Source organism: Botrytis sinoallii (assembly GCF_014898435.1).
Source record: "Botrytis sinoallii strain Bc 23 chromosome Unknown BSIN_020, whole genome shotgun sequence".
NCBI lineage: Eukaryota > Fungi > Ascomycota > Leotiomycetes > Helotiales > Sclerotiniaceae > Botrytis > Botrytis sinoallii.
Genome location: NW_024066047.1, coordinates 508928 through 534985, shown reverse-complemented (window position 1 = coordinate 534985; position 26058 = coordinate 508928). Strand labels below are relative to the sequence as shown.

The following is a 26058-nucleotide window of genomic DNA, read 5'->3' as shown; positions in this document are numbered from 1 at the left end:
TAGTGCACCCCTCCTTTGTTGACTAAGGTTATATCACGTGTAGATTATCACAATCTTATCGTATTCGAACGCGCGGTCACCCAATCGATCGCCCTCTCTTGAACCTTCCTCCTCGCCTTCCCAGATTCCGGTTTCATATGCAAAAATAGCCAGAAACCACATGAACTTCAAACTTTCACTAAAATCAAACTGTATGAAAAAACACCTCTCTTATATCTCATAACATCGGCATCTATAATGTAAAGGTAGATACAACATCTACTCAAGCAATCAATGCCCATACTTCCAGACGATAAATGCGACGACGCCTGTGTCATGCCAGGTCATCAAAACCGCTCTTTGAGCTCTGCATCATTCTCGACACTCGCCTTCTCTTCTATTCCCTTGATTCTAACGTTTCTCGTCGTCAGTCTCGTCGTTCTTCAGAAGCTCTTCCCATTGTTAGCTGGTCTACAACAATCCAAGGAAGATCATATTCATTATCTCCCTAGCGATGCCCCTCCCAGTTTGCGACAATCGCATAAAGAATATGGCAAGAAAACTGCAAGAAGAAAGGCTATAGCTATCTCATTCTCTACTACCATTGCGTTAGCTACAGTGCTCGCAGAATTGATTCTCTGCGAAATCTCGAATTACCTAAATCCAGCGGCAAGGGCGTTTGCGCTCAAGATAACGGTTCCTACACTTTTATTTCTACTGGTTGTTCTTATACCGTTTCTCGAATTGCAATCAATTATTGCAGGGCTTGGGTGGTCATTCAGCGTATCGAAGAAAGGAGGACTTTCTACGACTGCCTGGCTCCTTCAAGCTACTGGTTTTGCAATATGGTTGATGGGGTTTTGGTGGCTGGGGAAAGGGATACCGGGAACTTATATCCACACAATGGCATCTTTACCCGGCAAGGGACTTAGCGAAGCTTGCTTGGATAGAGTTGGTATCATCGGAATCTCTTTGATGGCTCTACTTTCTGGGTTTGCGGCTGTCTCTGCCCCTTGGCAAACATTTGGCGCAAGGCCGAAACCTGTTTCGGAAGCTGATATTGCACGGAAGCAAGCAGGCTTAAATGCTACGAATGATATGCTTGCTGTAAAACGAAGCCGATTAAGAGCTCTTCAGCGCAAAGTTAATGATCATCCAGCTGAAGGATTCATGGCGAAGGTTATTGGAAGCATACGAGGAAATACTGAAGTACAAGAATTGAAGGCTTTGGAGCTAGAGATATCTGGACTTTCGTCTATGGCTCAAAACCTTTCCACCTCGCTATCGATGTTGCAAAACCGTTACGCAACGAAACAACGATCCTCTTCACCTCTCGGTAAAATCGTCTTCACGCCCATTTCTTACGCGTTTTCGTTATATTGTATGTATCGCATTGGAACGACTACGTTGGCTGTTCTTCGACGTCTTCTCTTTCCGACCGACCCTGCATTCTTCAATTCATCATCCACGGATCCGGTGAATCGTATTCTCTCTCTCTTCGCTAAGCACGTAAATCCAGCTTTTGATCAATTAGCATGGTCTCGTCAAATATCCTTTCTCTTATCGGCTGTAATCCTCTTCGCCTCCTTCAATTCCGTACTTCAGACCTTCCATATGCTCACCAAAATCTCACCGTCGCTCCTCTACCAAGCTCAAGCTAATCTGGCACTCATCGTTGCACAAATCAGCGCAATGTATGTCATATCCAATGCGTTACTTCTGAGAAGTAACCTTCCATCAGAGATGAAAAGTGTAGTGAGCGATGCACTTGGCAGTCCATTAGAACCGGGTTTTGTAGAAACTTGGTTTGAGGGATGGTTTTTGGTTGCTAGTATTGGAACCGCAGTGGGAATTTTTGTGGGTAGAAAGATTCTCGGTTCGGGCTCAGACTGGGATGATGAGTATGAAGGTGATATGGAGTTGGGACCAAAGCAATCTTGAGAAAAATGGTTTGGGTTTGGATTAGGCATAATTGAGACGCATATTTTGTAGAGGCGTGTATTGTATTTTTATGGGAGTTTGATGACTGAACGGTTTAAACTTGATGGGTATACCTAGGGTGGATTATTTTCGTTGATTTTTACAGTATTCGAATATGGGTTCAGGAGGGGTTACATGGTATATGAATGATGATAACGAGGGAGTAGTAGTAGCAGTATAGCAACATATCGCCGGGTTATCCTGGTGACTACGTGCCTTTGTTAAAGTAATGATCTCTATAAGCCAGCCCCTTAAAATTCACTTGATACCTAGTGACTACCACTATAGGACCGTTTGTAAATACAAATAGATAGACTTGCTAGAGCTACAAGCTTTAGCCGTCCTACATAGTCTTAGACTGATACAGGACGTTAATGGAATAACCAATCAATCAATCGATGATCTTTATACAGATACAGTGGGAAGCATAGGGGAGAAAACAAAAGGGTACTAGGACGGGTATGACTTAGATTGAGGAACTAAGTAGGAGAGGAGGGGGAAGGTTATATAAGATCTGTGTGAACGAAGTGAATGACTTCAATTCAATGGCTACTGTAATATAGCTACTATAGTAAAGCCCTAAGCGAATACGAAAGAGACTAGCGCTTTCGGTAAGTCCATATAAGACTTACTACTTTCAATACATAGCCTAGGTAGCTCTTGATCGAGACAGCAGTGATCCGGCGCTGATGCTTGTGGTCATAACTTCATTCAAGGCCATTTTCCAGACGAGATAAACACACCTGTTGGGTTGATTGGCTCTTAAATTTTTTTTCTGAATCTTAAAAAAAAAAATGTACGGGGCTTACAATCTTCATCTTCACAACCAAGCCCGAAATACAGCATCATATAAACTTTAGTCAGATTAGTTTTGACACAGCAATATATGTTGGAATCTCCGATCACAATTTGGTGGAGCTTCGGATTGCTCTTTAATCCTCAGTTTAATTATCTCACGGTTCAGCATCCTCGATTTGTTATCATTGTTTCTTTGTACCCAGAAAATGATCAAACAAAATGGACTGGAATGGGTGGCCAAGACATTTGGTCTCGAGCCGCGTTGGACATCTGAGCCGGATATCGCAAAAGTCGAATCAATCGCTCGAAAGCACTTTAACCTCAAAGAAAATGATTTCTGCCATCTTAGCTTTTATACTGAAGGGGCTTTCAATAAACTATACAAAGTCGAGACTGAAGGTGAATGCTTCTCAGTTCGCGTTACATTGCCTGTCGACCCCTTCAACAAAACAAACAGTGAGGTGGCAACTATCAACTTCATTCGCCAAACTACGGATATATCGGTGCCCCAGATTCTTGCGTTTGATGATACTAATGAGAACGAGCTTGGGTTTGAATGGATACTGATGGCTATGCTACCTGGTGGGAATTTGCGAACGAAATGGAGGAAATTGTCCCAAGATTCCAAACAAAATTTGGTCAAGCAGATTGTACGATACCAAGCCCAGCTTTTCCGTCACAAGTTCTCTACTATTGGCAATATATTAGTTACTCCAGAATCTCAACTTGTAAAAGGAAGTCTGTCTTCCAATATATTATCAGTTAGTGCTAAAGGAACACTACAAGATTTACAACAGATATCACTTACTCCAGGACAAATAGTGTCAATGTTCTTCTTCTGGGGAGATCATATTACACAAGATGTGCCCCGAGGACCATTCACCAAAAGCAAAGACTGGCTCTGCGCTCGTCTCACCTTGGCTATTACCGACCAGGAAGGAATTCTCAAAACAACCGACGACGAAGACGAGATTGAAGACGCGCAGGATGCCAAAATCCTCGCTGAGAGACTTCTTAAACTACTTCCCAGCGTTTTTCCTACCACCGACTCCATTCCAGAGCAATCTGTGCTCTTCCATGACGACTTATCTTCGCGAAATATCTTAATAGACGATGACGGCACCATCACCGGAATCGTCGACTGGGAGTGCGTCTCCACACTCCCATCATGGAAAGCCTGCGACTTCCCAGAATTCCTTAAAGGGAGGGAAAGAAACGAGGAGCCGAACAGAAACCAGTACACTCCGGATGACGAGGAAAACGTCAATGAGTCTGCAGCAGATGCTCTTGATAATGAAGGAATTAACGAGCTCTATTGGGAGCACCTTTTAGAGTACGAATCGACAATGCTCCGCGCCCTTTTTCTAGACGAAATGCAGAAAATTGTACCAGAATGGATCGAAGAGTCTACGAAAGGGGCAGTGAAAGCGGATTTTGAAGCGGCGGTGCAGAATTGCGATGGTGGGTGGTCTGTGAAGCGGATCACGGTGTGGCTTGATGCACTTGAGAAGGGCGAGAATTGGAGTTTGAGAAAGAAGCTTATTGAGTAGGTTTAGACTGCTATGGTTTCTTTTTCCCCCACATACAATTTCTTAGTTTAAATGGAATTATAAGATAGAACTACTTTATCTTGCGTTGTTTCACTTTACATGATCTTCGATATACTGTGAAATAACACCGTACTAGTGGTTTAGTTTGGTTTTCCTTTCTTTCCAGATACGCCTCTTATTGTTATGTAGCTGCAGAGCCTCTAATCCCATTCGGGACTAGATGGGCGAGGCCCACGATAACCTCATCCTTCTCTACACTACCGACACCTTCCTACCTTAGTCAACTCAATATTAATTGTTGGTATCATTATGGAGATGGTGTAGTCAATATAGTACTATGATTCACACTATTGTAATATTGCTTAAGGTTCTAAAAGCTAGGACTACGAAACGTATTGCTGTAGTGCCGAAAGGCGCTAGCGCAAGCGACAGCACGGTCACATGATCACTATCCCGACATTTGAATATAAATAAAGGTATATTATTAGTAAGAAGGTATTGAGTTAAAGAGGAATAAGAAGACTATAAAGATAGCTATTTTTGACTTTCTTTTAATTATTATAATAATATTAAAAATGAAAAACGAATAATAGTAATAAATAAGAACTATAGCTTTTAGTAGAAGAAGAGAGAGTAGAGTTCGCGCTAATGTATATAAATAATATAATTAGCGTATGTTGAGACTATAAATCAGCGACGAATCCTATCGAATATAGAGGCCGAAGGTTCATCTATATCGTCTCGTTTAATCGGATCAAGTTTCTTGAAAAGAGTTTATATTGCCCGCAATTTTTAATTGTTTTCTAAATGAATGAAATGATCTGGATAATACCTACGCAAAGATGCTCATGAGGTAATGAGACGAAGAAATAAGTAGTTGGCTAATGTATAGGGGTATAGAGTAAATCATCATCTCATCTGATGCTCCTCTCCACTCTTCACCCAATATCATCAAGATACTTTGGAAACAAGTTGCACAAGTTGATCTGCCAAAAACTTTGCAAACTCCTGATCATTAATAGCATGATCTTTCTCTAGCACCTCGATTCCCGTCCCATCTAACCCATCTTTAATAGTTTCAAACAGTACTTTATCTGCTTCAACATCATAAAACTTGCCTCCCTCCACAGCCAACACGCTTATTCCCTTCTTCGGTAAACATATCTTGACCAACTCCCTCCTTTTAACTTTTTCCCTTAATCTTCCAGCAATAAACTTGCCAATCTCGACACACTCGTTCTTATTCGTCCGCATCAACGTAACTTCTGGATTATGTTGCACCAACAGCCTCTCGCCAAATTTCTCTGGTACCGAATCCCTTGGTCCAAAATTCACACATTCACATGCACCCACACTTATCACTTGCGGAATTCCCATTTCAGCCGCGGCGAAAAGACGTTCTGGACCCGCTGATAATACACCTCCACAAACATGGTCTGTGATTTCCGACGTTGTAATGTCCAGAACTGCATCAATGCGTTTTTCGCGTATCAATCTCTCCATTGCTTTTCCTCCGGCGCCAGTGGCGTGGAAAATGTATATCTCATATTGATTTTTTAATCTGTCGTCATTTTGGAGGATTTCTTGTACTTTTTCTACACAGGGTGTGGTGATACCAAACATGGTTAATCCTATACCTTTTTTCCTCGGTTCGTTCTTCTCCTCTGCTTGTCTTCGAAGCTGGTATGCTTTCGCGAGTCCGGAAATCGCTCCAGCCGCATTGTCTAAGATTCCTTTAAGTATGGAGTTGGTGCCCGCGATGTCAACGACGCTGTACATCATTGTGATATCTGTTTCGCCAACATATGGTCCTGTGTTTCCACTGGCCATGGTGGATACGAGAAGTTTGGGGAATCCAATAGGGAGAGCATTGCGCATGATGGAAGCACAGAGGGATGTTCCTCCGGATCCACCGAGTCCGATTATAGCATGGATGGAGTTCTTTTCAAAGAGAGAACGTGTGAGGTTTGTAGCGCAGATGGAAATGTGCTCGATGTATTCACCGCGGGAAAGGCTTGAGTAATCGAGGGGGGAAGAGGCATGGGAGAGGATTTCGGATTGGGGGATGCTTATTTCGGGATCAGAGGCGGGCTCGCGTCCTACGTCTGCGAGGAGAACTTTGGCATTGGATTGGGAGTGCGTGAGGATTTGGGTGCGGAGGTAGAGGATTTCTTCGCGTTTTGAATCGAAGGTTCCGAGGAGGAGGATAGTAGGATGTGACATTTTGTTTATGGCTTGTGGAGTTGATAGAGCGAAGCATGAGGAGATTTGTATACTTATCTGAAGTTATGGGCGAGGTGTAACAATAATGTATATGCTGTCCTACCTATTTTAGTAGATGCTGCAGAATGACGTTTCTCTTTTGATATTATTTTGTTGAGATTGACACAACTCATGATAAGAGTGAACTAATACCAACTTCAGAGCAACAATGCTGATAGCCCAATGCTCGATTCGACATTTCCATTCGTAAACGTATCAATTCTCACGAGTTGATCAATTCGAATTCATCCGTCAACAATGACAATGCATGTCATTATTGCATATCATTATCTCGATGAAATCAAGTTCCCCACCATAGCTATAAACAAGCTCCAAGGTAATTTCGGGCCGGTGAGATTCTAGTGTCGGAATCTACAAGATGTGAGGGGCCTTGGAGGGGTTTTAGAGGGGTATTTTGGCCAGTGCTAGAGTTGCCAGGCCAGGGGTACGTCAACACTACACAGGCATGTTTACGAGTCAAGCTGTGAGGCTGTCAACCCCCACTACCACATGTCGTCATTTTATGCAGAGAGCTACTTTAATATGATATCAATTGGAAAATTAAGAATTTTTGTATCGGATTTTTGAGACAGTGGGAATGATATATATTGTACCTATTCATACCATCAATATTGTGATATCTCCATTTGTCAACTCGATCTTGCACAATGACGAAAGCTACAACCCGTGATGTTGTTCTAGGAAGACTGAAAAATGCAGTCAAGAATAAGGAGATTGTTGTTGGAGCAGGAGCAGGTAGATTAGTCGCTTCCCCATATCCACCATTGGTCTAATGAATCAATAACTAACCGACGAATAGGAATTGGTCTATCAGCCAAGTCTGTAGAAGCAGGCGGAGCAGACCTCATTATCATATATAATTCCGGTCGTTTTCGTATGGCAGGACGTGGCTCACTAGCTGGTCTCATGCCATATGGAGATGCCAATCAAGTAGTCGTTGAGATGGTTCGTCTACGTTTCTCCTCTCCAATCTTCATCGTATCGCACGATATCCAAAATCTAAATCTCACCTCCTGACAGGCTTCCGAAATTCTCCCCATAGTAAACGATACCGGTGTTCTTGCCGGCGTCTGCGCTACCGATCCTTTCCGTCATATCCCCACCTTCCTCAAACAGCTGAAAGATCTCGGCTTTTGCGGAGTGCAGAATTTCCCCACCGTTGGACTTATCGATGGACGATTCCGAGAAAATCTAGAGGAGACAGGTATGGGATATGATAAAGAGGTTGAGATGATCCGTGTCGCCCACGAACAAGATTTACTTACTACACCCTACGTTTTCAACGCCGACGATGCGGTAAAAATGACCAAAGCAGGCGCGGATGTATTGGTAGCGCATATGGGATTAACGACTAGTGGGACGATTGGTGCCAAGACCGGAAGTAGTTTGGATGAATGTGTGAAGGCTATTCAGGAGATTAGAGACGCTGCTGTGAAGGTTAGAGAGGACATTATTGTTCTTTGTCATGGGGGACCTGTGGCGGAGGAAAAGGACGTGGAATATGTTTTGGCGAGAACAAAGGGGATTCATGGATTTTTTGGAGCGAGTAGTATGGAGAGATTGCCGGTGGAAATTGCTATTAAGGATAATATGAAACGGTTTAAGGAATTGAAGGTTGGAAATTAGAGGAATTAGGTAGAGTGTATTATTAGACGAATAGAATGTTAATTTAGCACTCGAAAACGTAAATATGAAGAGACGTTTGGATAATGACACCACTTTACTTCTGACATATAGATGAAAACACCTAATTCAAGAGCTGCAGTGCGAAAAGGAGGAGCAAAGTATCAACCGACATATACCATCTACTGGAAATCACGAGTAAATACATGGAGAAACCGAAATTGAGTCTAGGAACCACTTGGGCTAACCCACTATACTATTTATCATGGGCATGTACCAGTTGATCGCTTATTCTTGCTTCTAGTAATCTAAAGATAGGCATTTACTCAATTACCCGGGTAGCTCTTGAACCCACTATTCACTCCTTCTCGCTTCGAAGTTACTGCAGCAAAAGCTCATTCTCGGTAAAAAGAAATCCACTACTACACACCTAGGTATGAAAAGGCTTTTCGCTTCTAGAGTATCTGGCTAATAGTAGGTAGATAGTAGACCTGCGTAGTGAATAGATCTATAGAACTTTAAGTACTTGAACTTATATGTCTACTTTCAAGTCTCTAGACTTGATCTGAATATATCCCCTTTGTTCCCCAATTATAACCTCTATCTATTATGCAGTCAGCCATCTAACACGCAAACTATTGGCCATTACAACCTCGCAGTGATCCTGTCTCGTTTATTCTCTCTTTCATCGAACACCCAGATAGCGAGGTATCGACCCTGCTAGATTCCTAATTGCGTCAAAATATGTATTGCGCAGATCTCTTGACAGATGCATCAACTGTCATCTCGGATGTCGTCTCTGAGTGTATAAGTATTTCTTCTGATTTTTGATGCCACATAATAGGTAATCATTCAGCATCAACACATATAGAAAATATACCTGAACCACAGGATTACCCTCTAGCTTCTAGTAAAATGATTCGAATGCAGGTAATTGCGCCAAGGGGTTCTATTATTGAAATGCTACTAGAAGAGGGTGTGAATGATTGGCGATTAAGTTATTAATTTCCAAGTTTCGATTCCAATCAAATCTAACCAAACCCTTTTAAATGCCAAATTTGACATTAAATCGTCTTGACACCAAATCGTCTTAGTGTGTTTTGGCACCTAGTTGGCATTTTTTGGGCAGCTGGATTGGCTTTGAAAAGGATTTAGTCCTTCTCTAGAATTTTTTGGTATATTTCATGTACAATTAGATCCATGTACCTATGTAAGGTAAGCTCCTACGTCGTCGACCCAACATGCAGTCAGTCTCGCCAAAAATATACCTCAACATTGACGATCTAACCTATCACTCCACCTCCAAATCCTACTGGTCTCCTCCTCCCTCCATTCTCTGGAACCACAGCCATAACCTTGTAGACCTTTCCCATACCACTTCCTCCTCTATCAACCAATCGCTTCCAAGCACCCTCAACCCTTTTCTTAACCTCATCATCTTTCTGTCCCAAACTTTTAACCAGCATCTCTGCCCGTTCCTTAATTCCCATGCTCTCCAACCACCCTCCTTGTTCCATAGGTCCATGAACTTCTACCCCCTCACTCGCATTCATAGCTGCCTCGGCTAAAGCTATAAAATCTACATCCGCGCTTAGATCTACGATTCCCGGTTCACTAAGAGGAGAAACTCGTTGATGTGCTTTTATTCCTCGAAGAGAATTGGTTGGAATGGTATCACTCGGTCCATAATCCAAAATCAGAGCAGCACCCGAAGGATTAGGTTTAGGGTTTGTTTCTGAACCACCAATCCGACTTGCGAAATCAGCGACAATAGCGTGACTTTCAGGAGATATCTCGATTAGCGAATCGGGTATGGATTTTAAGGCTCGATAGCGAGTAGAGATTTCTGGAAGATAAAGGGAATGCGGGGTCGAGGCTTTGGAAAGCGTAAGTTGAAATTCAGGAGGGGAGGATTGGGATTGAAGGGATTTTGGCGTGTGAACATCGTTGTGAGTGGTATTTGGCGGGGTGGGCGAGACAACCATTTCGCGCCACTGAGGTGTTTTGGCCGTGGATGATTTGGAGGTGGAGGGTGCAAGTGGATGAGTACCAGTGGGCGTTTGAATTGTAGTAGGCTCTGGAGCATTGGGGTTCGGAGGTACTGACTGGAAAGCGTGGATTGGGAGAGCATCGAAGAATTCGTGGGCAACGATGAATGGAGTTTTGTCCGCGCCTATAAAAGTCAATGAAAGATCCTTAATTTTGCAGCTTTCACACGAACTTACCAGAAGGTACAAATCTCATATTTTCAGTCCACATTATAGGAATGCCAGCATACTTGCTGGTACTCTTAAATCCTGTTTCGGTCTCTATCATAGGGGCATCCTCACACAAAAGCTGTTTCTGCGCGTCTCTCAAAGCAGGACTTGCTTCTACCATATAGACAGCTTCTAAACTCTCAGCCATTGGTTTGAAGTTTCTGATTGTCTACGCAACGTATTAGCCCACATTCAAAACTAGAACAAGACTGTCTTAACCAGACCCTCAGCATATCATCCATTAATGTGCCCCTCCCCGGACCTATCTCCACCAATTCAACACCCTTTCTCTTCTTTCCTTGAGCTATCCATTCTGCCACAAACCAAATACCAACCAATTCCCCAAAAATCTGTGATATTTCTGGCGAGGTAATAAAATCGCCCTTTCGTCCGAACTGATCTCTCCCTTCTTGTTTCGAGGTATAATATCCACCTACATCGGACGTTAAGCACATCCGCATGAACGAAGCCAAAGGAATTGGTCCTGTAGCCTAGGCCATATCAGCAAAGTGCTCGAGTATCTAAGATGATACAAAAATCATACTGTGATAGCTTCAGAAAGCTGTTTTGCAAGGGGTGTAGACCATTGTCTTGTCTCCGTTGAGGACCATCTCAAAGCCGAATACGAAGCCCCATATCTGCATTTTACAGCACAACGCAAAGAATTACGCGTTTGCAGTAATAATCTAGACCTCATTTTCGGTCTTCTCTAGTATCTCCAGCACATTCCACTGCTTTTCAAAGCTCATTGCAAGGGTAGAAAGAAAGTAAAAATTGAAAGCCTTGCAACCTCGCCTTGCCTCGTCTCCTGGCCTTGTCGTCATTGGTGACCCAAAATCCTCAGCCTCGACTTCAAAATTCACTGCAACCTAGGACCTTATCTACCACTATCGAAAATCTTGTCATGCCAAAATAAATTTTAGAATTTCATAAGAAGTACATATTTTATTAGATATTTAGAAAGGTCAATATTGCGCGACCCCGAAAAGAATTGACTCTTTAAATTTGAGAGATCAGTTGTTGAATCCGGACGAGGGGCGTATTGAGCTTCAATTGCACACTTCACAGAAGGCTAGAGTTTATAACCAACAAGGTACAATTATGTCGACTCAAGCCAAGTCGCGCTGGGAAAATGACGAAGAAGATGCTGCGCTGGAGCTGCAGCGCAAACGCGAAAAGGAAGAGAAGAAACGATTGAAGGCAGAAAAACAGAAGAAGCTCGATGAACAAGCTGCCGCTGCTGCTGCCGCGAAATCCAAAGCTCAAGCTCCTTCTGAACCAGAAGCATCCACCGAAAGACCCTCGAAGCGTCGCCGTTTATCACACTCTTCAGCACCCGCTCAAAAGCTCGATTTACCGCCTGCCAAACTACTGCGATTTCCAGCACCCAATTGGGGTAAATGTCGCAGCGTCGAAGATTATGAGAAATTGAATGACATAGAAGAGGGGGCGTATGGATGGGTATCGCGCGCGAAAGATAGTCGGACGGGGAAGGTCGTCGCGCTGAAGCGATTGAAGATGGAGAATGCCAATGACGGGGTGCCAGTAACAGGTCTAAGGGAAATACAAACGTTGATGGACTGTGAGCATGAGAACATTGTGAGGTTAAGGGAAGTGGTTGTTGGAGAGGATACAAGTAAGATTGAGAAGTACGTTTTCTCCAATTCAGTCATGCCATTTCTATCTTTGCTTTCACGTTTTCCCATTTGCACAGAATATAGAAAATTATAGCTAACAGACACCCCTCAGTATATTCCTCGTTCTTGACTTCCTTGAACACGACCTCAAAACTCTCTTGACATCTCTCTCGGAACCTTTCCTACCATCCGAACTCAAGCTACTTCTCCATCAACTCACAACGGGCGTTGCCTACCTCCATAACAATTACATCCTCCACCGCGACTTAAAAACCTCCAATCTCCTCCTCTCCAATCGAGGCGTCCTTAAAATCGCCGATTTTGGCATGGCCCGCTACTGCGGCGATCCAGCTCCAAAAATGACCCAATTAGTCGTCACGCTCTGGTACCGCAGTCCAGAGCTGTTACTCGGCGAAGAACGATACGGTAAAAGTGTAGATATGTGGAGCGTGGGTTGTATATTTGGCGAACTACTCAGCAACGACGCGCTGCTACCCGGAAAAAACGAAGTCGATCAACTATCCAAGATTTTCGAACTCCTCGGCCTCCCTACCGAATCCAACTGGCCCACTTTCAAACGTCTCCCCAACGCACGCTCGCTCCGACTTCCCAAGAACCCCAATCCCGCCACTCAAGGCTCAGTCCTGCGCTCCAAGTTCCCCTTCTTGACTTCAGCTGGATCATCTCTACTCTCTTCTCTCCTCAGCTTAAATCCTGCGAAAAGACCTTCTGCACAAGAAGTTCTGGAACATGAATACTTCAAAGAAGATCCGAAGATGAAGAGTAAAGATATGTTTCCTACATTTCCAAGTAAAGCTGGATTGGAGAAGAAGAGAAGGAGGGGGACTCCGGATGCTCCTCAGAGAGGAGAGGTTCCTAAGGGATTGGGAGGTGTATTGGATTTTAGTGGAGTGTTTGGGAATGGAGGGGGAGAGGAGGTTGAGAAAGGGGCCGGATTTAGTTTGAAGCTTATTTGAGAGGAAGAAGAAAGCGAGTCACTTCCGGCGTGAGGGTCAGAAGATAGGCCAGTGTATGATATGGATGTATGTACTGAGGGAAACACGTGGATATACCAATTTGTGCTCTGTGTAGTTTAACGAGGCATATTCTTGTAATTTTATAGATGTAAATCTACAGTGCACAAATTCACAAATATAGAATCAGAGAAAAGAATGGTTATTGACTATTATAAACCAATTTGCTCTCAATCGTTCATTAAGTAATTGTAAATTTCTCCCTGCTATCTATGCATGCATGCAATGTGCTAAATCCAGAAAATGCACATGGGCCCAAACCCCAAAACACCATTACCCCAACCCGGATTTTTCGTTTTCAAATCTTGCCCAAAGGAGTGTTCCCCATATGCAACCCAATATCTTAACGTTTCTCTCCTCCGTGTCCTTCAATCCAACGCACCCAAAATTATAAGAAAAGTTGTAATCTTCATGACAAATTTTTACCAGATAACACCCAATCCAGTGACGAACCAGGTAAAGCTAAGCACAGTAATAACTCCCATACCAAACATCAATTTCAATGCCTTTCTCTCCATATCAGATAATGCCCCACTGCATGTAGCACATACCCAATCGCTGAGGGGAGTATATGGCTGAGGCGAGTACATTCCAAAAGCATATGAATCATATACTGACAGGTATCCGGGTTCATAAGCCGCATTGATACTTCTCTCTGCATCGTAGATAATCAAAGTGTAGGTTTCAGTAAGGAGAGGGTTTCCAACAGCAGTTGATTGATAGGCACTGGTATCCCAGGTTACTGCTTGTGTGGCATTCGAGACGGTTTGGTTCGTGGCAATAGTATATAATTGAGCGTTGGCTTTGCATGTGGCCATAATGTTAACGGCAGTAGGAGTAGCTTCGAGAGATGTATAATTCCAGGCAAAAGTAATATAGTCACCAATTTTGAAGTATGTAGTGGAAGCGGCGGCAGGTGTTAAGAGAGAAATTCCACCTGCTGGGTAAGTTGCATTGTAGGAAGTCGAATTGCCACCAGACTTGGCTGTAGATTTGGATGACCCAGATTTGGCAGTACCCGATGTTGTTTTCGATCCAGAAGTGGTAGCTTTATTTGTGCCTGAGCCTGAGCTTGTTTTCGATGCTGATTGAGAATCAGTTGCAGATTGGGAACCTGTTTCTGATGCTGTGTTTGTAGACTTTGGGGCTGTAGTTGCCGAAGCAGTGGCAGAAGCAGTTTCTGATGCTGTATTGTCTTCAAGATGTCAGCACGTAAACACGGGAAAGATTGATTATGAGTTTCTTACCAGCAGCAGAAGAGCTTGAACTGTCTTGTCGAGCTACAATTAAAGAGTCCATTTCTGGAAGCCATCTTGGCCATGGCCATGCAGCTACAAATGTGGAAAAGCAGAGTAGGATGATGGAATATAGTTGGATTGATCGTTGAGCCCGCATCGTGTTTGTTGGTGATATCTTCGTATGCCCTTAAATGGCCCCAAATTTCTTGTTTGAACTCCTAAATGTTCTTTTCAATCTTCAAAGTATACTTTGATCCAGCACCAAAACTCCTTCAAGAAATGTTTCGTCTCTTCGATGAATGGTGAGTAAATGTTTAATGGATGTTTTGTTTTGATGATTCTTATAGTCCGATTAAATTTCGATCAAGGTTGTCCGAGTGAAACCCAAAAGTCGACTGAATGGAATAGATGATTGTCCGACCGAACGAGTGAGGCCGTGTATTTTCTTCTTCAAAAGATGATTAGAAACGAAGGGATTTTGACCGTGTAAAACATTTATCGACGAGAGGATTGAAAGATGTGAAATGTAAAGTGTTGAAATTGTTGTAGGTAGTAATTCGTAAAGGAGTCCGGTAAATCGTATGGAATGAAGAGGGTATCCACTAGGAATGTCTCGAGTTTAGCACATTTTGAGTGGTCAGTCAGGTACAAGGTTAGGAAAAAGTTTAGGAGACAATTGAGGCAATGCATTATTAAAATTCGAGCTACCGAGGAGAGAACCTTTCTTATTCGCTCATTTGCTGTCTACCTATACGGGATACTATTAATAGACCTTCCCGGCGCCATTCATTGAAGAAAAAGTACGAGAACTTCCAGATGATCCGTCCGTATCGATTTTCACATCGTCGCGGGTGTGTGGTTCTATACCAACCTTGGCCTCTATTCACTTACTCATGTATGTACTCAGATTTTCGGGCAATCTTATATTCTACATCCTTTCGGGAATCCAGATTCATATATCATTTTGAGCAATTCAATATACTCTCTCTCAGTCTGATTGATGATTGCATTTGCAACTTTTAAATCCCGATACCATATAGTGAAATCAATAGACTATTCAAGCTATGGACAGTCTTATCATAGCATAGCTCTAAGATTTACTACAAGGGAGTAGCTATCTTGTCATAAGAGCGACCTTGAAGGGAAACATCTTGGGTAGGGTCCTACTAGGTGTACACTCACATATCTCTCGAGAAGCATGACCTGAAACACGTGATCTGGCTTCTCCCCCTATTTGATATCCTACGTATTTGTCATACCAACAGAATCTATCCTATGGCTACATGGTAGGTAGTTGGATTTTATCTCTTTAGGCCGAGTAGTTTGTCCGATCAGAACTTTACATGGATATATCTTTCATCTAAAATGCAACAATTATCAGCATAGTATTGTCACCGTCGCCTGAGCCTGGACCGAGTTCTGGGAGACCAACACTAATTGTGCGATTTGCAATATCGTTCAGGCGAGCTGTTTTCTATTGAAGGTGTCTGTCAGTACAGAGTGCAGTCCGAATCATGAGAGGCCTTTAATTACCGAAATCATGTTGAGAGGTTGAGTCCTTTTGCGGATCTATGAATCCTGAAACAGCGAAAAGGCTTGCAGCCTGCAGTCTGGACTACTAGAAGACCAAATTTTATTTCATTTGCTTTGGCTTCTGAGTTCCATCTTTCTCGACAAAGAATCGGGGGGAAGGAGCCAAGATTTCGGGGAGAGTCTTTTGGTCGAGTGATCTTAAGCTTTCCGATTAGACATAATGTGGCATTCATCAGTGCCTGAGTTTAGCTTTGACTCTCGATCACTGACTTAAAAACAAATACTGGCCAACAGCGTTGATTTCTGGGGGGTTCCTTTTTTACTTGCTATTGCTTTTTGACTGACGATCGATAGATCAATCTGAAGGGGCCGTCTACGAAAACGCCGCAGGCCACAATTGTAAAACGACGTCGTTAACATGGTCATGCATCTGATGTTGGATCTTCTATCCTCAAATCTGTTTTATTTGTGTTTGAAGTCTGCTCTCCCTAGCTAGAATCCACGCTCCCTGGTCTGCTCTAGCCAAACTCTACCAGTTAGATACACCAGCTCCAAAGGCATCTGCAGTATGCAATGACAACGTGCCCGCCAATAATCAGTCTTCGTACAAGCCGTAGGCTGCATCTGCATCAATGCTTGTTTCCTCTCTCTTCTCTCCAACTGCATCGATGACGACGTCAGCATGCAACTGCAGAAAGGGGTAACTATTTCTTACTATTATCAATGGCCGTTCTTTCATGGAGGCTATCATTAACTGATCTCGCACTGAGGCCCTCTAGAAGTCAATCAGAACAGCTAACTCACATCTCAGATGGCTTGGCCGTGTAGTGCAACGGCGCAAGAATCAAAGAATATTGCTTACCAGATCTCAAAGTTGGAGACGCCATAACGAAAGAGTTGCCCACAGCCGCTAAGAAGATGATGAACTTTGAGAGGTGCATGCTGTCGGTCTGTTTTGAGCTCACTGCGAGCGAGAGTGATAATCTTGGAAATACTCTGAATGATGCTGCGAAGGATAGAAGTGTGATTTGCAATAAATTTGTGTGCAGACCAGTAGAGTATTTATAGAGCTATAACCCTGGTGAAAGGACTTGCATACCCATATTATTGATCATTGCTCACAGAAAATTGGGTGCCGGAAATTCATCAAGACTGGAAAGTTGTATTGAGTCGAGCATTCGTGTTCTGCGAGCGTGCGGCGTGCTCACGTTTTATGTTTATCATTTAAACTATGCGCATTTCGGCCCAAAGGATCAGTGCTTAGTGGCTAGATGTCGGTGTCAGGAGATGAATTACACTCGGAACCCTTACAAATAGGTCAGGTTTACTGCATGCATCCACACAATTGTTCCTTGCAGTCACAATTAATTTCCATTTTAGTCGTTATTCCGAACTCATAGTCAAGGCATCACATATCAAGAGAGTTCGATGACACCGTTAAATCTTGAAAGTAACGGTCGTATTCATTAGGTGTGATACCAGCGTGTCCACCATGCATATACTTACAATTTGATCACTAGCAAAATGCTGCCCATGCATGATGTCCGAACCTAGCCTGCCTAGTGATAAATCATATGAATTATATTTCTATCTCACCCTCGGTGGCGAGCAAGGCATGTGCAAATTTGGCCATGAATTCAAACACGCAGAATTATAGGAAGTCACAGTATGACGATTACACTGCTTTTGATATTACTAAGCTTTTAAAGTCTAGAGTTATATCCCCTTTTTTTATGATAAACTCAGTGAGAATCAGGATATCTCTACAAGAAAGTTTCCCTACAAAGCTAGCTACAAATTAGACATAGAAGGGACGTCTTCAGCATGAGGTCTATCTTCACGTATTCCACCAGGATATGCTGGTCCTTTAGGAGCGGTCAGAAGGCTAGCGTTGTGATTTGAGAGAAGCTTTCCACTTACCGAGAGTAGGGTGAACCAGCATGCCTTCTTCAAAAATGTCTATTGAGCGTGGCTCAGCCCACTTCATGAGGCTATCCCAGTTGACACAAGTGTGCTCTTGAGTGAAATCTGGCTGCGGCAATTTGACTGTGTGACCCCAGTGGAAAGTGATTAACGTCGTGTCGCCACGACACATGACGCTTTGCCTCAAGATTTCTATACAGTGCTCTGCACAGGAATAACACTTTAGCGTGTTTACTTTTATCTTTCCTTCCTCAAATATGAGAGTAGTAAGCGCGTACCTGTATGTTCGCCCATTGTCTCTTTTTCCTTTTCGCCATATACATGACGATAGTAATCCATGTGAAACGCTTGCCGGATGAATTTCTGCACAACGTTTAAATATTGCTTGTCCGTGTTCTTCTGGAAGAATGCTTTCTTACCAGGCAATGTAATTCATGGAATACAGCAATTTCACCATAGTAGCCCCCACCATGGCCAAGAGGAATTGAGTCCCTATTAACCTTGGCCAATTCATCTGCGGAAATGCGCATGTTTGTATCTGCCCATATATATTAAATCTAGTGTATTGTAACTGCCAAGGGGAATAAATGATTCACGCTTCAGGAGATCGTGCCATGCCTGATCGAGAGAAGGTCTCGATTTGCCGACATATGGGCTTGTAAGGTTTGGGGCGGCGTTGAACACATATTTCTCGTATTGAATGGAGTCTTCTGCTGGACCTGTACTGATGTTAGCACTATACAAGAACAATTTTCGGCGAGCTGTTTCTTACTGTATGTGAGTCTCTGACCGGCAGTATTCTGGAGGGGCTCGATTTGGAAGTGGCGAATAATCAGAAACGTAACCAAAGTATAAAGAGCAAGTAGAACCAAATGAAAGGTAAAATAAGGCGATAATTTCCAAATCCAATAATTTAAACCACGTCTTTGAACGACTCTCTGGGCTTCCTCGATAGATTCATCTCTACCTTCATGGAGGAGACCGACCTTCTGGTACGAGTGCTCGACCATTGTTGAAAGTATAAGGGCCCTTTCTTCTTGCTCGCTTTTTCTCCGGGGCAGAATGATGTGAAGTTTGCACGAGAAATTTCGACCGCTAATGAGACCCGGAAGAATGACTCATAAACCTGTGGAAGACAATATAGCATATACAGCATCATGCTATGAATCAAGGAAGAAGGACCGAAGTGACGAGCTGTCGGGTCGAGTTTTTCTTCATGGGGTTTGCCGAGGGCACTGTGTTATTGTCCGTTAAGAGAAAAATCAAATGGTGCCCATTCTGCTTTGCCGCAGGCGATGTAACCTAATTTCTTCAAAGGAGAGATCAGGTTACCTGAAATAGACCAGGACACCACCAGTTAGTTCAGGTCGAAGCAATCCGACCAATTATCAACCAAAGAAATCATATCATTTACCAAAGATTAACACACCACCAGATGCGAACGTAGAAGGATAATGATTCCGTCTCTCTTAAATTATACGCTCTTCATCCCATTGACATACCATCCTTACTCCAATTCTAATTCATAGTCTTAGAATTCCGTGAAAATGGATATCATGACAGGAAACTCATCATTGAAGTCTGTGAGATGGTTACGAACTACCAGATCCTGCACGCCATTACTCATACAGAAGAGTTCTTATCTTTTCTTGACCACTTTGTTGCTTTTTACCTCACTTGGATTTTGTACTGGAGCATATTGGCAGTCCCTCAAGTCCAACACTCCTTGTACGTCGATGATATTTATCCATGCTGTGCAGAGTCTTGCTAACGCATTGCTGTATGATCCTAGTATGATTCGGAAGCATCGGCAACTCCCACTGCTTGATTTTTGCCCCTCCCTCAACACTTGCAGACTGATTTTATCCGGACCGCGTGCCATGCAGAGACCTATAATAGCCATCTTATCTCGAGCAAGAATTAAAATTTCCAAACCAATTTCCCCAAAAAGATTCTCAGCAGTGAGCAACAAAACGACAAAACGACAAAACGACAAAACGACAAAAACGACAAAACGACAAAACGACAAAACGACAAAACGACAAAACGACAAAACGACAAAACGACATCATCGACAGCATCAACCCTTGACCCCTCGGCCAGCATGGCAGCCGAATATATTAACGGAATAAAAAGAATTTCAGAAGGTTTAGACTCTCCTACATCTGGGATGACATTGCACGAGAAACACGGACTACTATCTGCGGCGAAAAAGCTTGTAGAGAAACTGGAGGGACCTGAAATTGGGATTTGGAAAGTTGTCTTCGGAGTCAGTAAAGGACTTTCTCTCATTCCTCATAAATAGCGTGCCAAGAGAAGTTGCTAGACTGCTAACGCCTTCATAGCCTCAAGCAAATGCGGCGCTCAGATCAGCTATTGAAATGCGAATATTCGAGGTCTTTGAAGGCAATGATGAGTGGAGAAATGCTGATCAGCTTGCGGGGCAGACTGGAGCCGAAAAATCACTACTGGGTAAGATTTGTATCCATTACGCTAGTCTTCATCTCATGAAACATACAAAATGCAGTGGCGCAGGCCTAACCACTGGGCAGTCCGTGTCATGAGAGCGCTTACTTCTGTCGGAATCTTCACAGAAGTCGGCGAAGAGACATACGCTCACAACATACGGTCGAAACTATTCACTAACACCACCTTTCGCACTATGATGCGCGGGATGTACGTATTTTCTTTCAATCCAGCTCGGTTCGTCAGTTGACGACAGCAAGGTCCTCAATCATGACTCCTTACCTTGTAAAGTTGCCAGAGTATCTCTCTAGCACCTCCTTCCAAAATCCAGGCACTGAGGAAAAAAATCTGTTTCAGTACACTATGAACACCGAGATGAATTACTTCGACTGGCTACATACCCAGCCTCGCGATCTAGAGATCTTCAGTGCTGCTATGCAAGCTTCTTCACAGAGAAGTCAAGGGGCCGCGGCAAAGCTCGTGTCCTCCCAATTTTCGCTATCAGATGTTTTAAACTGCGGCACCAAGAAGTTCGAAGAACTGGAGGAAGAAAACGTACTGATTGTTGACGTTGGTGGGGGACGAGGCAAAGTTTTGAATGATCTTAGAATAGCAAGGCCAGATTTACAAGGAGGTATGATTGTGCAGGATTTGCCCAAGGAGATTGATGGGCGAGAGCCGACCCCCGGTATTAGAAGTATGGCACATGATTTTTTCACTCCTCAGCCCATTAAAGGTATGTGGCACCCCAAACACTGCACTATCCCTCTACAAAACATCTAATTTTCAGAGAAGGGGCGCACACCTATTTCTTCCGCCACATCTTTCACGACTGGCCCGACAATGCCTGCATCAAAATTCTCCAACAAACCATTCCCGCCATGAAGAAAGGATATTCGCGAATACTAATTGTAGATTTAATCTTGCCCGATACGGGTGCTTCTCTATTTGGATCTCTTCTTGATATCAGCATGATGCCGATTTCTGGCATTGAACGTACAGAGAAACATTGGAAGAAGCTTTTGGAAGGAGAAGGTTTGAAGGTCGTAAATATACAGTGGCCTGCTACTGCCGGGGAAAGTCGAGATTGTGTTTTGGAGGCTTTATTGGAGTAGAGTAAGGTGTCACTATCACTTACTTTCTTCGGCTTTATAATCCTCCCGCACGGAGAATATGGGTTGAACCAGGTACCCAAGAACGAAATATAAAGCATCTCTCTATTAGCAATTTCAGAAAGGGATTCGCAAGACTTCTCGTGAGTGAATTGTATAGTCATTGTAAGCGAACGAACACTAGAAAGCCAAAGACAGTCAAGAAAGATATTGATAGACACAAAATTCGCAGAAACTACTAACCGTGCTACCATACCTTCAAGACAGAAGCGGATCATTTCAACGATAAAATGGAAACTAGTGAGTGACGTTCAACAATCTCCAATAGTTACATACACAGAAAAAATGCCCAAAACAAAGATGCAAAATCCCACTATATCCCTATAAATCTTAATTAAGCTCATTAGATCCCTCAAAGACCATCAAAAATCAACTATCAACGATCGCACCATCCACAACCTCAAAATTACAAACTAGATCTACATTTATAGCATCTATAAGAACCCCATTAACCCATTCCAAATCCAACCATGTGTAGAACACCAAACCCTCTGGGCCTGTGAGCACATCAATCTCAGCATCACCAGTTGCGACCATCAATTAGCAACACAATGCTCTCCACCAAATTGTCCTCGTTATGATGGGGTAAATACACTTATTTACGGGATATAGGAACTATGATCTTATTGCTTAATGAGCAGGCTTTTGGGAATAAACGTTGTCCACTAGGTTCCGTTGATTTCCAAGATGCGCTTAGCCATAGCCAATCTTTTCGATTTTATCAAACTATACATGCCAGCGAACACGGGGAGAGGGATAAAGATATCACTGTGAATGTTCAACCCTCTCATGAACAATTAGGGTAGCTAAGTCTGGCCTGGAAGCGAGTTGGAGACGAGCACGACGTGGAAAGACTAGACTAGTGAATGATTATATAGCGTGCACAGATCACAAGGCTATAATAATGGCCGAGGCGGCGGCGGCGCAATATGCATTTTGAACTTCTACATCATTTTCTACTATAACGGCCATCATCTAAAACTCACGGTTACTCTATCAATTCCCCGGAGTAATTCTCAATAGGATATCCAGGAAATCTTGATCTAAAATCCGCAATCGAATTTCCCCTTCTCGCAATATTACAAAAGTTCAACTTGTTTTCGAACTTGCAAAGCGTGCAAATCTTCCAAGCCCTTAAGTCTACAAGATGCCGAAAGCAGAAGTTGGATCAACGAAGTTTTTAAACAACAAGTTAAAGTCCAAAGGACTCCAGCGATTACGATGGTACTGCCAAGTATGTATATAGTTCTCGATGATACATATCAGCCAACTAATATTATGAACAGGCTTGCGAAAGACAAATGCGCGACGAAAATGGCTTCAAAATGCATGTGCAATCTGAATCGCATGTTCGACAAATTCTCTTAATCGGAGAAGATCCCAAGAAGTATATCAACGATTTCAGTAATCAATTCCAGCGTGACTTTCTACAATTGTTACGAACATCTCATGGCGAAAAACAAGTCAATTTGAATCATTTCTACCAGGAATACATCAGCAACAAGGAGCATATTCATATGAACTCAACGAAATGGCCATCCTTGACAGAGTTTGCCAAATTCCTGGGCAGAGAAAGCTTATGTCGAGTAGAGGAAACAGATAAAGGTATACAAGTAGCATGGATCGACAACTCACCCGAAGCGTTAAGACGGCAAGATGCGATTAGGAAGAAAGAGAGACAAGATAAGGGTGATGAGGAGCGGGAGCAAATGCTTATCAGGGAGCAGGTACGTCGAGCAAAGCAAGATGCCGAAGCTCGTGGAGAATCAGAGGTGGATGAGCAAGAACGGGGCCTTAAAAGAGAGGAAGGAGAGAAAATAAAGCTTAGCTTCGGTGCTAAGCCTGCCGTCTCAAACCCTGAAAGCAAAATAATTGAGCCAGAGGAGAGCAAGACGCCGGCTGGTGACGCGCCTTCTCTTGAAACTGCGAAAGACGAGAACAACCCTTGTGAGACACCGGCAACTGGTGATGATAAAATCGCAGAGTCTCCAAACCCAGAGGCAGCGCTACCAGCCCCAGCCAAAGTTTCCTTAAAGATGGGATTCCAGAGCAAACCAAAGAACATTTTTGCAGCAGCTAAAAAGAATGCTCTGGGGGGCAAGAAGGCCCCTGTATTTGAGCAGCCGAAAAAGATGAGCGAGGCAGAGCGTATTATGAAGGAAGAAATTGAGCGCAAGAGGAGCAGGGAGCAATCACATGGAGGACCATCTCATAAACGACCACGATTTTAGTTACCTAGCGATCATGAGGGTTTGGCATTGCACGGAGTTACATTTATAGGCACTTTACGGTGGAAGGAATATGGCGTTATATTTGATACCACATGCATCTGTAGTAGAGCCAAGGCAGGATGTTCCTATTTTTCAAGGATTTTCTGTTCGGCTTCATTGATTGTGTGTCAATGATTTTACTCGGCTCCCAGAAGTCTACATTCTTCCACAAATGGTCGTGAAATTAAATCTGTTATAATATATCGGGCGATTTGATACTGCTTGATTCAATCAGACGCTTCAGAGCTTTTCCGCGTCTCATTTCTTTGTAGTTGTTCTGATACCATGTCCAAACTCCTTTTAACTCCTTCACGCTACGAACATTATGCACCCTTTGTCCAGATCCAAATTCCTATCCCATAAAGCGTATTTGACCTAATGACAAATCAGCAAAGTTTATGGTTACTGTAGTCCTCCTGTGCTTGGCGAAAGACGACTCTAGGGCAATGATGTGGTTTTCTATGGCTTGGTCTTTCAAGCTCCAAGATAGGAAATACTATACAAGTTGCCAAATATCATATAGACTCCTCATCATCTCATACCCAAACGGCGAAAGCTCTTACCTTTGCTTGCAAACCATCTCTCAAACCTCTTAATCTGCTTCAGTAGCACTTCCATCTCTCCTACATTCAAATTAGCTCCAGTTTATCACATAAACCCCCCATTCCAGTACAGAATAACTCACGGAATATATTTGACCCTCGCCTCTTCCTCCATTGTCGAAACGATTTCTTCCGGTAGTTGTCCATTGACTTTCGTCGCATACACACCTCTCACATATCCATCCAGCCGCTGCCATTTCGCGACCCAAGATTTAGATGGATCGGCCAGTGTAATGAGCCCTTCGAAGACTTGAGATGTGCAGTCGATGATCGCTTCCATAGATCCTTGCAGATGGAGAAAATCTTCGCAATTGGGGCAACCTTCTCGCATGAAACGCTAGAGGTACGTATGTTAGTTTTGGGCTACCAAGTAGAGATGGGAGAGAATAAAGGGAAGGTTGATGCGTACGTTTTGGGTCATGACGATTGAGCAGACCATGCATGCGCGGAGATTGCGCTGCTGATTAGGGGGTACGTAGTTTTCAGTCATTGTGTTTGTCGTGATTGTTTGGCTGGAGTTGAAGTTGCAATGAGAAGGCTTCCAGAATTGAGAGGGCTAGGATTTATATAGTTGAAAGGGTTGAGATTGTCCGAGATGTCAAAGAAAGCTGCAAGGCTGAAAAAAGCTTGGACCAGCCGTCTAAAAATGTCGACACGGCTGAATCTCCTCCCGTATATCTCACCAGAACTCTGAACATTAATATAAAAATTATAAGTTTGGAAATAATTTCCTTCGAGCGGTAGAAAAATGGTTCATACTACAGAAATAACCGTGGATGCTCCAATGCAAGAAGCACACTCATCATCTATCCCCTCAAAACGCAAACAAAATAGTCACGAGCACAAAGCCATTACTATCACAACACCACTTTTTTCCTACATTCATCTGGAACTTCGGACCTCATCTTTCAAGAAGCCACAACTGGATGATATTACGGCAAAATCATATATCACCTCAGCACTGTTGCAATTTCTGGGACTCCATGGCTCTGCTATCTCTATCGATATTTTGAAGACGGAGGACAAGGAGGTTTGGATCAGAGTCATGAGAGAGGATGCTAGTGCGGTCGTTGCAGCGTTGGGGGGTTGGATTAAGAAGTTGGGCAATGGGGATGAGCAGGTGGGGTGGAGAGTGAAGGGGAGGGCAAATTGGCTGGGTGGCTTGGTGGGAGAGCGAGATATCGAGGAGGTTTGGAATGACTGAGAATTCTGGAGGCCAGAGCAATCTACCTTTGCTTTTCGTCAATAACGAGATCTTCCATAAGCCTGGGATTCTAGTTTTCAAAGAAGAGAACTACTGGATAAAATGGGCATTGCACCGTCAACAATATCTGATACAAGAAAGAATCGGACACAGTACATGTTTTTTGTCCGAGTGCGACACGAAGCTTGCCTCCCTAAACATGGGAAATCATAATCCGGCTATCAATGCAGGAGTTTCCATGCTGACTAGGTAAGCTGTCGATTTCAAAGTCTCCGAAAAAGATCATTTCCCCGATTCTGAAACATCGGCAGGGAAGACTGGAACTCTGCAAATGACTTCGGGTCAATAAGGTCGGGCCTGAAGCTTTGTAGGCATTGTACGCACATAACCATGTTCGCTTTGGTCGGTTGCGGCTTCACGAAGCATTGAAAAAATAGGTTCTACCACGCAATCATACTGAAATTTCCAATGAAATTGATTTACAGGCAGAGCATGTAGCGAGATTCAT

The 26058-nt window shown here is 43.3% G+C and overlaps 13 protein-coding genes across 13 annotated transcripts; 7 read left to right on the top strand and 6 right to left on the bottom strand.

Moving 5' to 3' along the window:
• Positions 1-273: 273 nt before the first annotated feature.
• EAF02_009575 (uncharacterized protein) lies at positions 274-1920 on the top strand (the record flags this gene model as incomplete). The annotated part of the gene is made up of 1 exon (XM_038905623.1): positions 274-1920. One exon carries the CDS (start codon positions 274-276, stop codon positions 1918-1920), a length of 1647 nt encoding a protein of 548 aa, XP_038754681.1.
• A 1043-nt stretch (positions 1921-2963) lies between these two features.
• EAF02_009574 (uncharacterized protein) lies at positions 2964-4307 on the top strand (the record flags this gene model as incomplete). The annotated part of the gene is made up of 1 exon (XM_038905622.1): positions 2964-4307. One exon carries the CDS (start codon positions 2964-2966, stop codon positions 4305-4307), a length of 1344 nt encoding a protein of 447 aa, XP_038754680.1.
• A 951-nt stretch (positions 4308-5258) lies between these two features.
• On the bottom strand, positions 5259-6530 carry EAF02_009573 (uncharacterized protein; the record flags this gene model as incomplete). Its single annotated transcript, XM_038905621.1, has 1 exon — positions 5259-6530. The coding sequence occupies one exon, from the start codon at positions 6528-6530 to the stop codon at positions 5259-5261; it is 1272 nt and encodes a 423-aa protein (XP_038754679.1).
• Positions 6531-7237: 707 nt separating this feature from the next.
• EAF02_009572 (uncharacterized protein) lies at positions 7238-8216 on the top strand (the record flags this gene model as incomplete). Its single annotated transcript, XM_038905620.1, has 3 exons — positions 7238-7325; positions 7390-7535; positions 7611-8216. The coding sequence occupies 3 exons, from the start codon at positions 7238-7240 to the stop codon at positions 8214-8216; spliced, it is 840 nt and encodes a 279-aa protein (XP_038754678.1).
• A 1280-nt stretch (positions 8217-9496) lies between these two features.
• EAF02_009571 (uncharacterized protein) lies at positions 9497-11168 on the bottom strand (the record flags this gene model as incomplete). Its single annotated transcript, XM_038905619.1, has 4 exons — positions 9497-10386; positions 10439-10640; positions 10696-10962; positions 11016-11168. 4 exons carry the CDS (start codon positions 11166-11168, stop codon positions 9497-9499), a joined length of 1512 nt encoding a protein of 503 aa, XP_038754677.1.
• Positions 11169-11572: 404 nt separating this feature from the next.
• On the top strand, positions 11573-13085 carry EAF02_009570 (uncharacterized protein; the record flags this gene model as incomplete). Its single annotated transcript, XM_038905618.1, has 2 exons — positions 11573-12120; positions 12221-13085. The coding sequence occupies 2 exons, from the start codon at positions 11573-11575 to the stop codon at positions 13083-13085; spliced, it is 1413 nt and encodes a 470-aa protein (XP_038754676.1).
• Positions 13086-13564: 479 nt separating this feature from the next.
• On the bottom strand, positions 13565-14537 carry EAF02_009569 (uncharacterized protein; the record flags this gene model as incomplete). Its single annotated transcript, XM_038905617.1, has 2 exons — positions 13565-14337; positions 14390-14537. 2 exons carry the CDS (start codon positions 14535-14537, stop codon positions 13565-13567), a joined length of 921 nt encoding a protein of 306 aa, XP_038754675.1.
• Positions 14538-16309: 1772 nt separating this feature from the next.
• Positions 16310-17078, bottom strand: EAF02_009568 (uncharacterized protein). Its single transcript, XM_038905616.1, has 3 exons — positions 16776-17078; positions 16629-16688; positions 16310-16573 (listed from the first exon to the last, which is right to left on the bottom strand). The coding sequence occupies exons 1-3, from the start codon at positions 16852-16854 to the stop codon at positions 16509-16511; spliced, it is 204 nt and encodes a 67-aa protein (XP_038754674.1). The 5' UTR covers positions 16855-17078; the 3' UTR covers positions 16310-16508.
• A 626-nt stretch (positions 17079-17704) lies between these two features.
• On the bottom strand, positions 17705-18846 carry EAF02_009567 (uncharacterized protein; the record flags this gene model as incomplete). The annotated part of the gene is made up of 6 exons (XM_038905615.1): positions 17705-17778; positions 17834-18040; positions 18115-18199; positions 18256-18374; positions 18433-18555; positions 18609-18846. 6 exons carry the CDS (start codon positions 18844-18846, stop codon positions 17705-17707), a joined length of 846 nt encoding a protein of 281 aa, XP_038754673.1.
• Positions 18847-19940: 1094 nt separating this feature from the next.
• On the top strand, positions 19941-21619 carry EAF02_009566 (uncharacterized protein; the record flags this gene model as incomplete). Its single annotated transcript, XM_038905614.1, has 5 exons — positions 19941-20105; positions 20182-20308; positions 20389-20512; positions 20563-21038; positions 21098-21619. 5 exons carry the CDS (start codon positions 19941-19943, stop codon positions 21415-21417), a joined length of 1212 nt encoding a protein of 403 aa, XP_038754672.1. The 3' UTR covers positions 21418-21619.
• Positions 21620-22621: 1002 nt separating this feature from the next.
• Positions 22622-23705, top strand: EAF02_009565 (uncharacterized protein; the record flags this gene model as incomplete). The annotated part of the gene is made up of 2 exons (XM_038905613.1): positions 22622-22708; positions 22761-23705. The coding sequence occupies 2 exons, from the start codon at positions 22622-22624 to the stop codon at positions 23703-23705; spliced, it is 1032 nt and encodes a 343-aa protein (XP_038754671.1).
• A 631-nt stretch (positions 23706-24336) lies between these two features.
• Positions 24337-24836, bottom strand: EAF02_009564 (uncharacterized protein; the record flags this gene model as incomplete). The annotated part of the gene is made up of 3 exons (XM_038905612.1): positions 24337-24367; positions 24430-24683; positions 24756-24836. 3 exons carry the CDS (start codon positions 24834-24836, stop codon positions 24337-24339), a joined length of 366 nt encoding a protein of 121 aa, XP_038754670.1.
• Positions 24837-25094: 258 nt separating this feature from the next.
• Positions 25095-25550, top strand: EAF02_009563 (uncharacterized protein; the record flags this gene model as incomplete). Its single annotated transcript, XM_038905611.1, has 1 exon — positions 25095-25550. One exon carries the CDS (start codon positions 25095-25097, stop codon positions 25548-25550), a length of 456 nt encoding a protein of 151 aa, XP_038754669.1.
• Between the last annotated feature and the right edge of the window lie 508 nt (positions 25551-26058).

Coding starts and splice junctions, on each gene's coding strand:
- EAF02_009568 (XM_038905616.1), bottom strand. CDS start 16,854: ATGCACCTCTCAAAGTTCATCATCTTCTTAGCGGCTGTGGGCAACTCT. Junction 16,689..16,775: donor GTCTCCAACTTTGAGATCTG/GTAAGCAATATT, acceptor ATTGACTTCTAG/AGGGCCTCAGTGCGAGATCA. Junction 16,574..16,628: donor AAGAACGGCCATTGATAATA/GTAAGAAATAGT, acceptor TCATCGATGCAG/TTGGAGAGAAGAGAGAGGAA.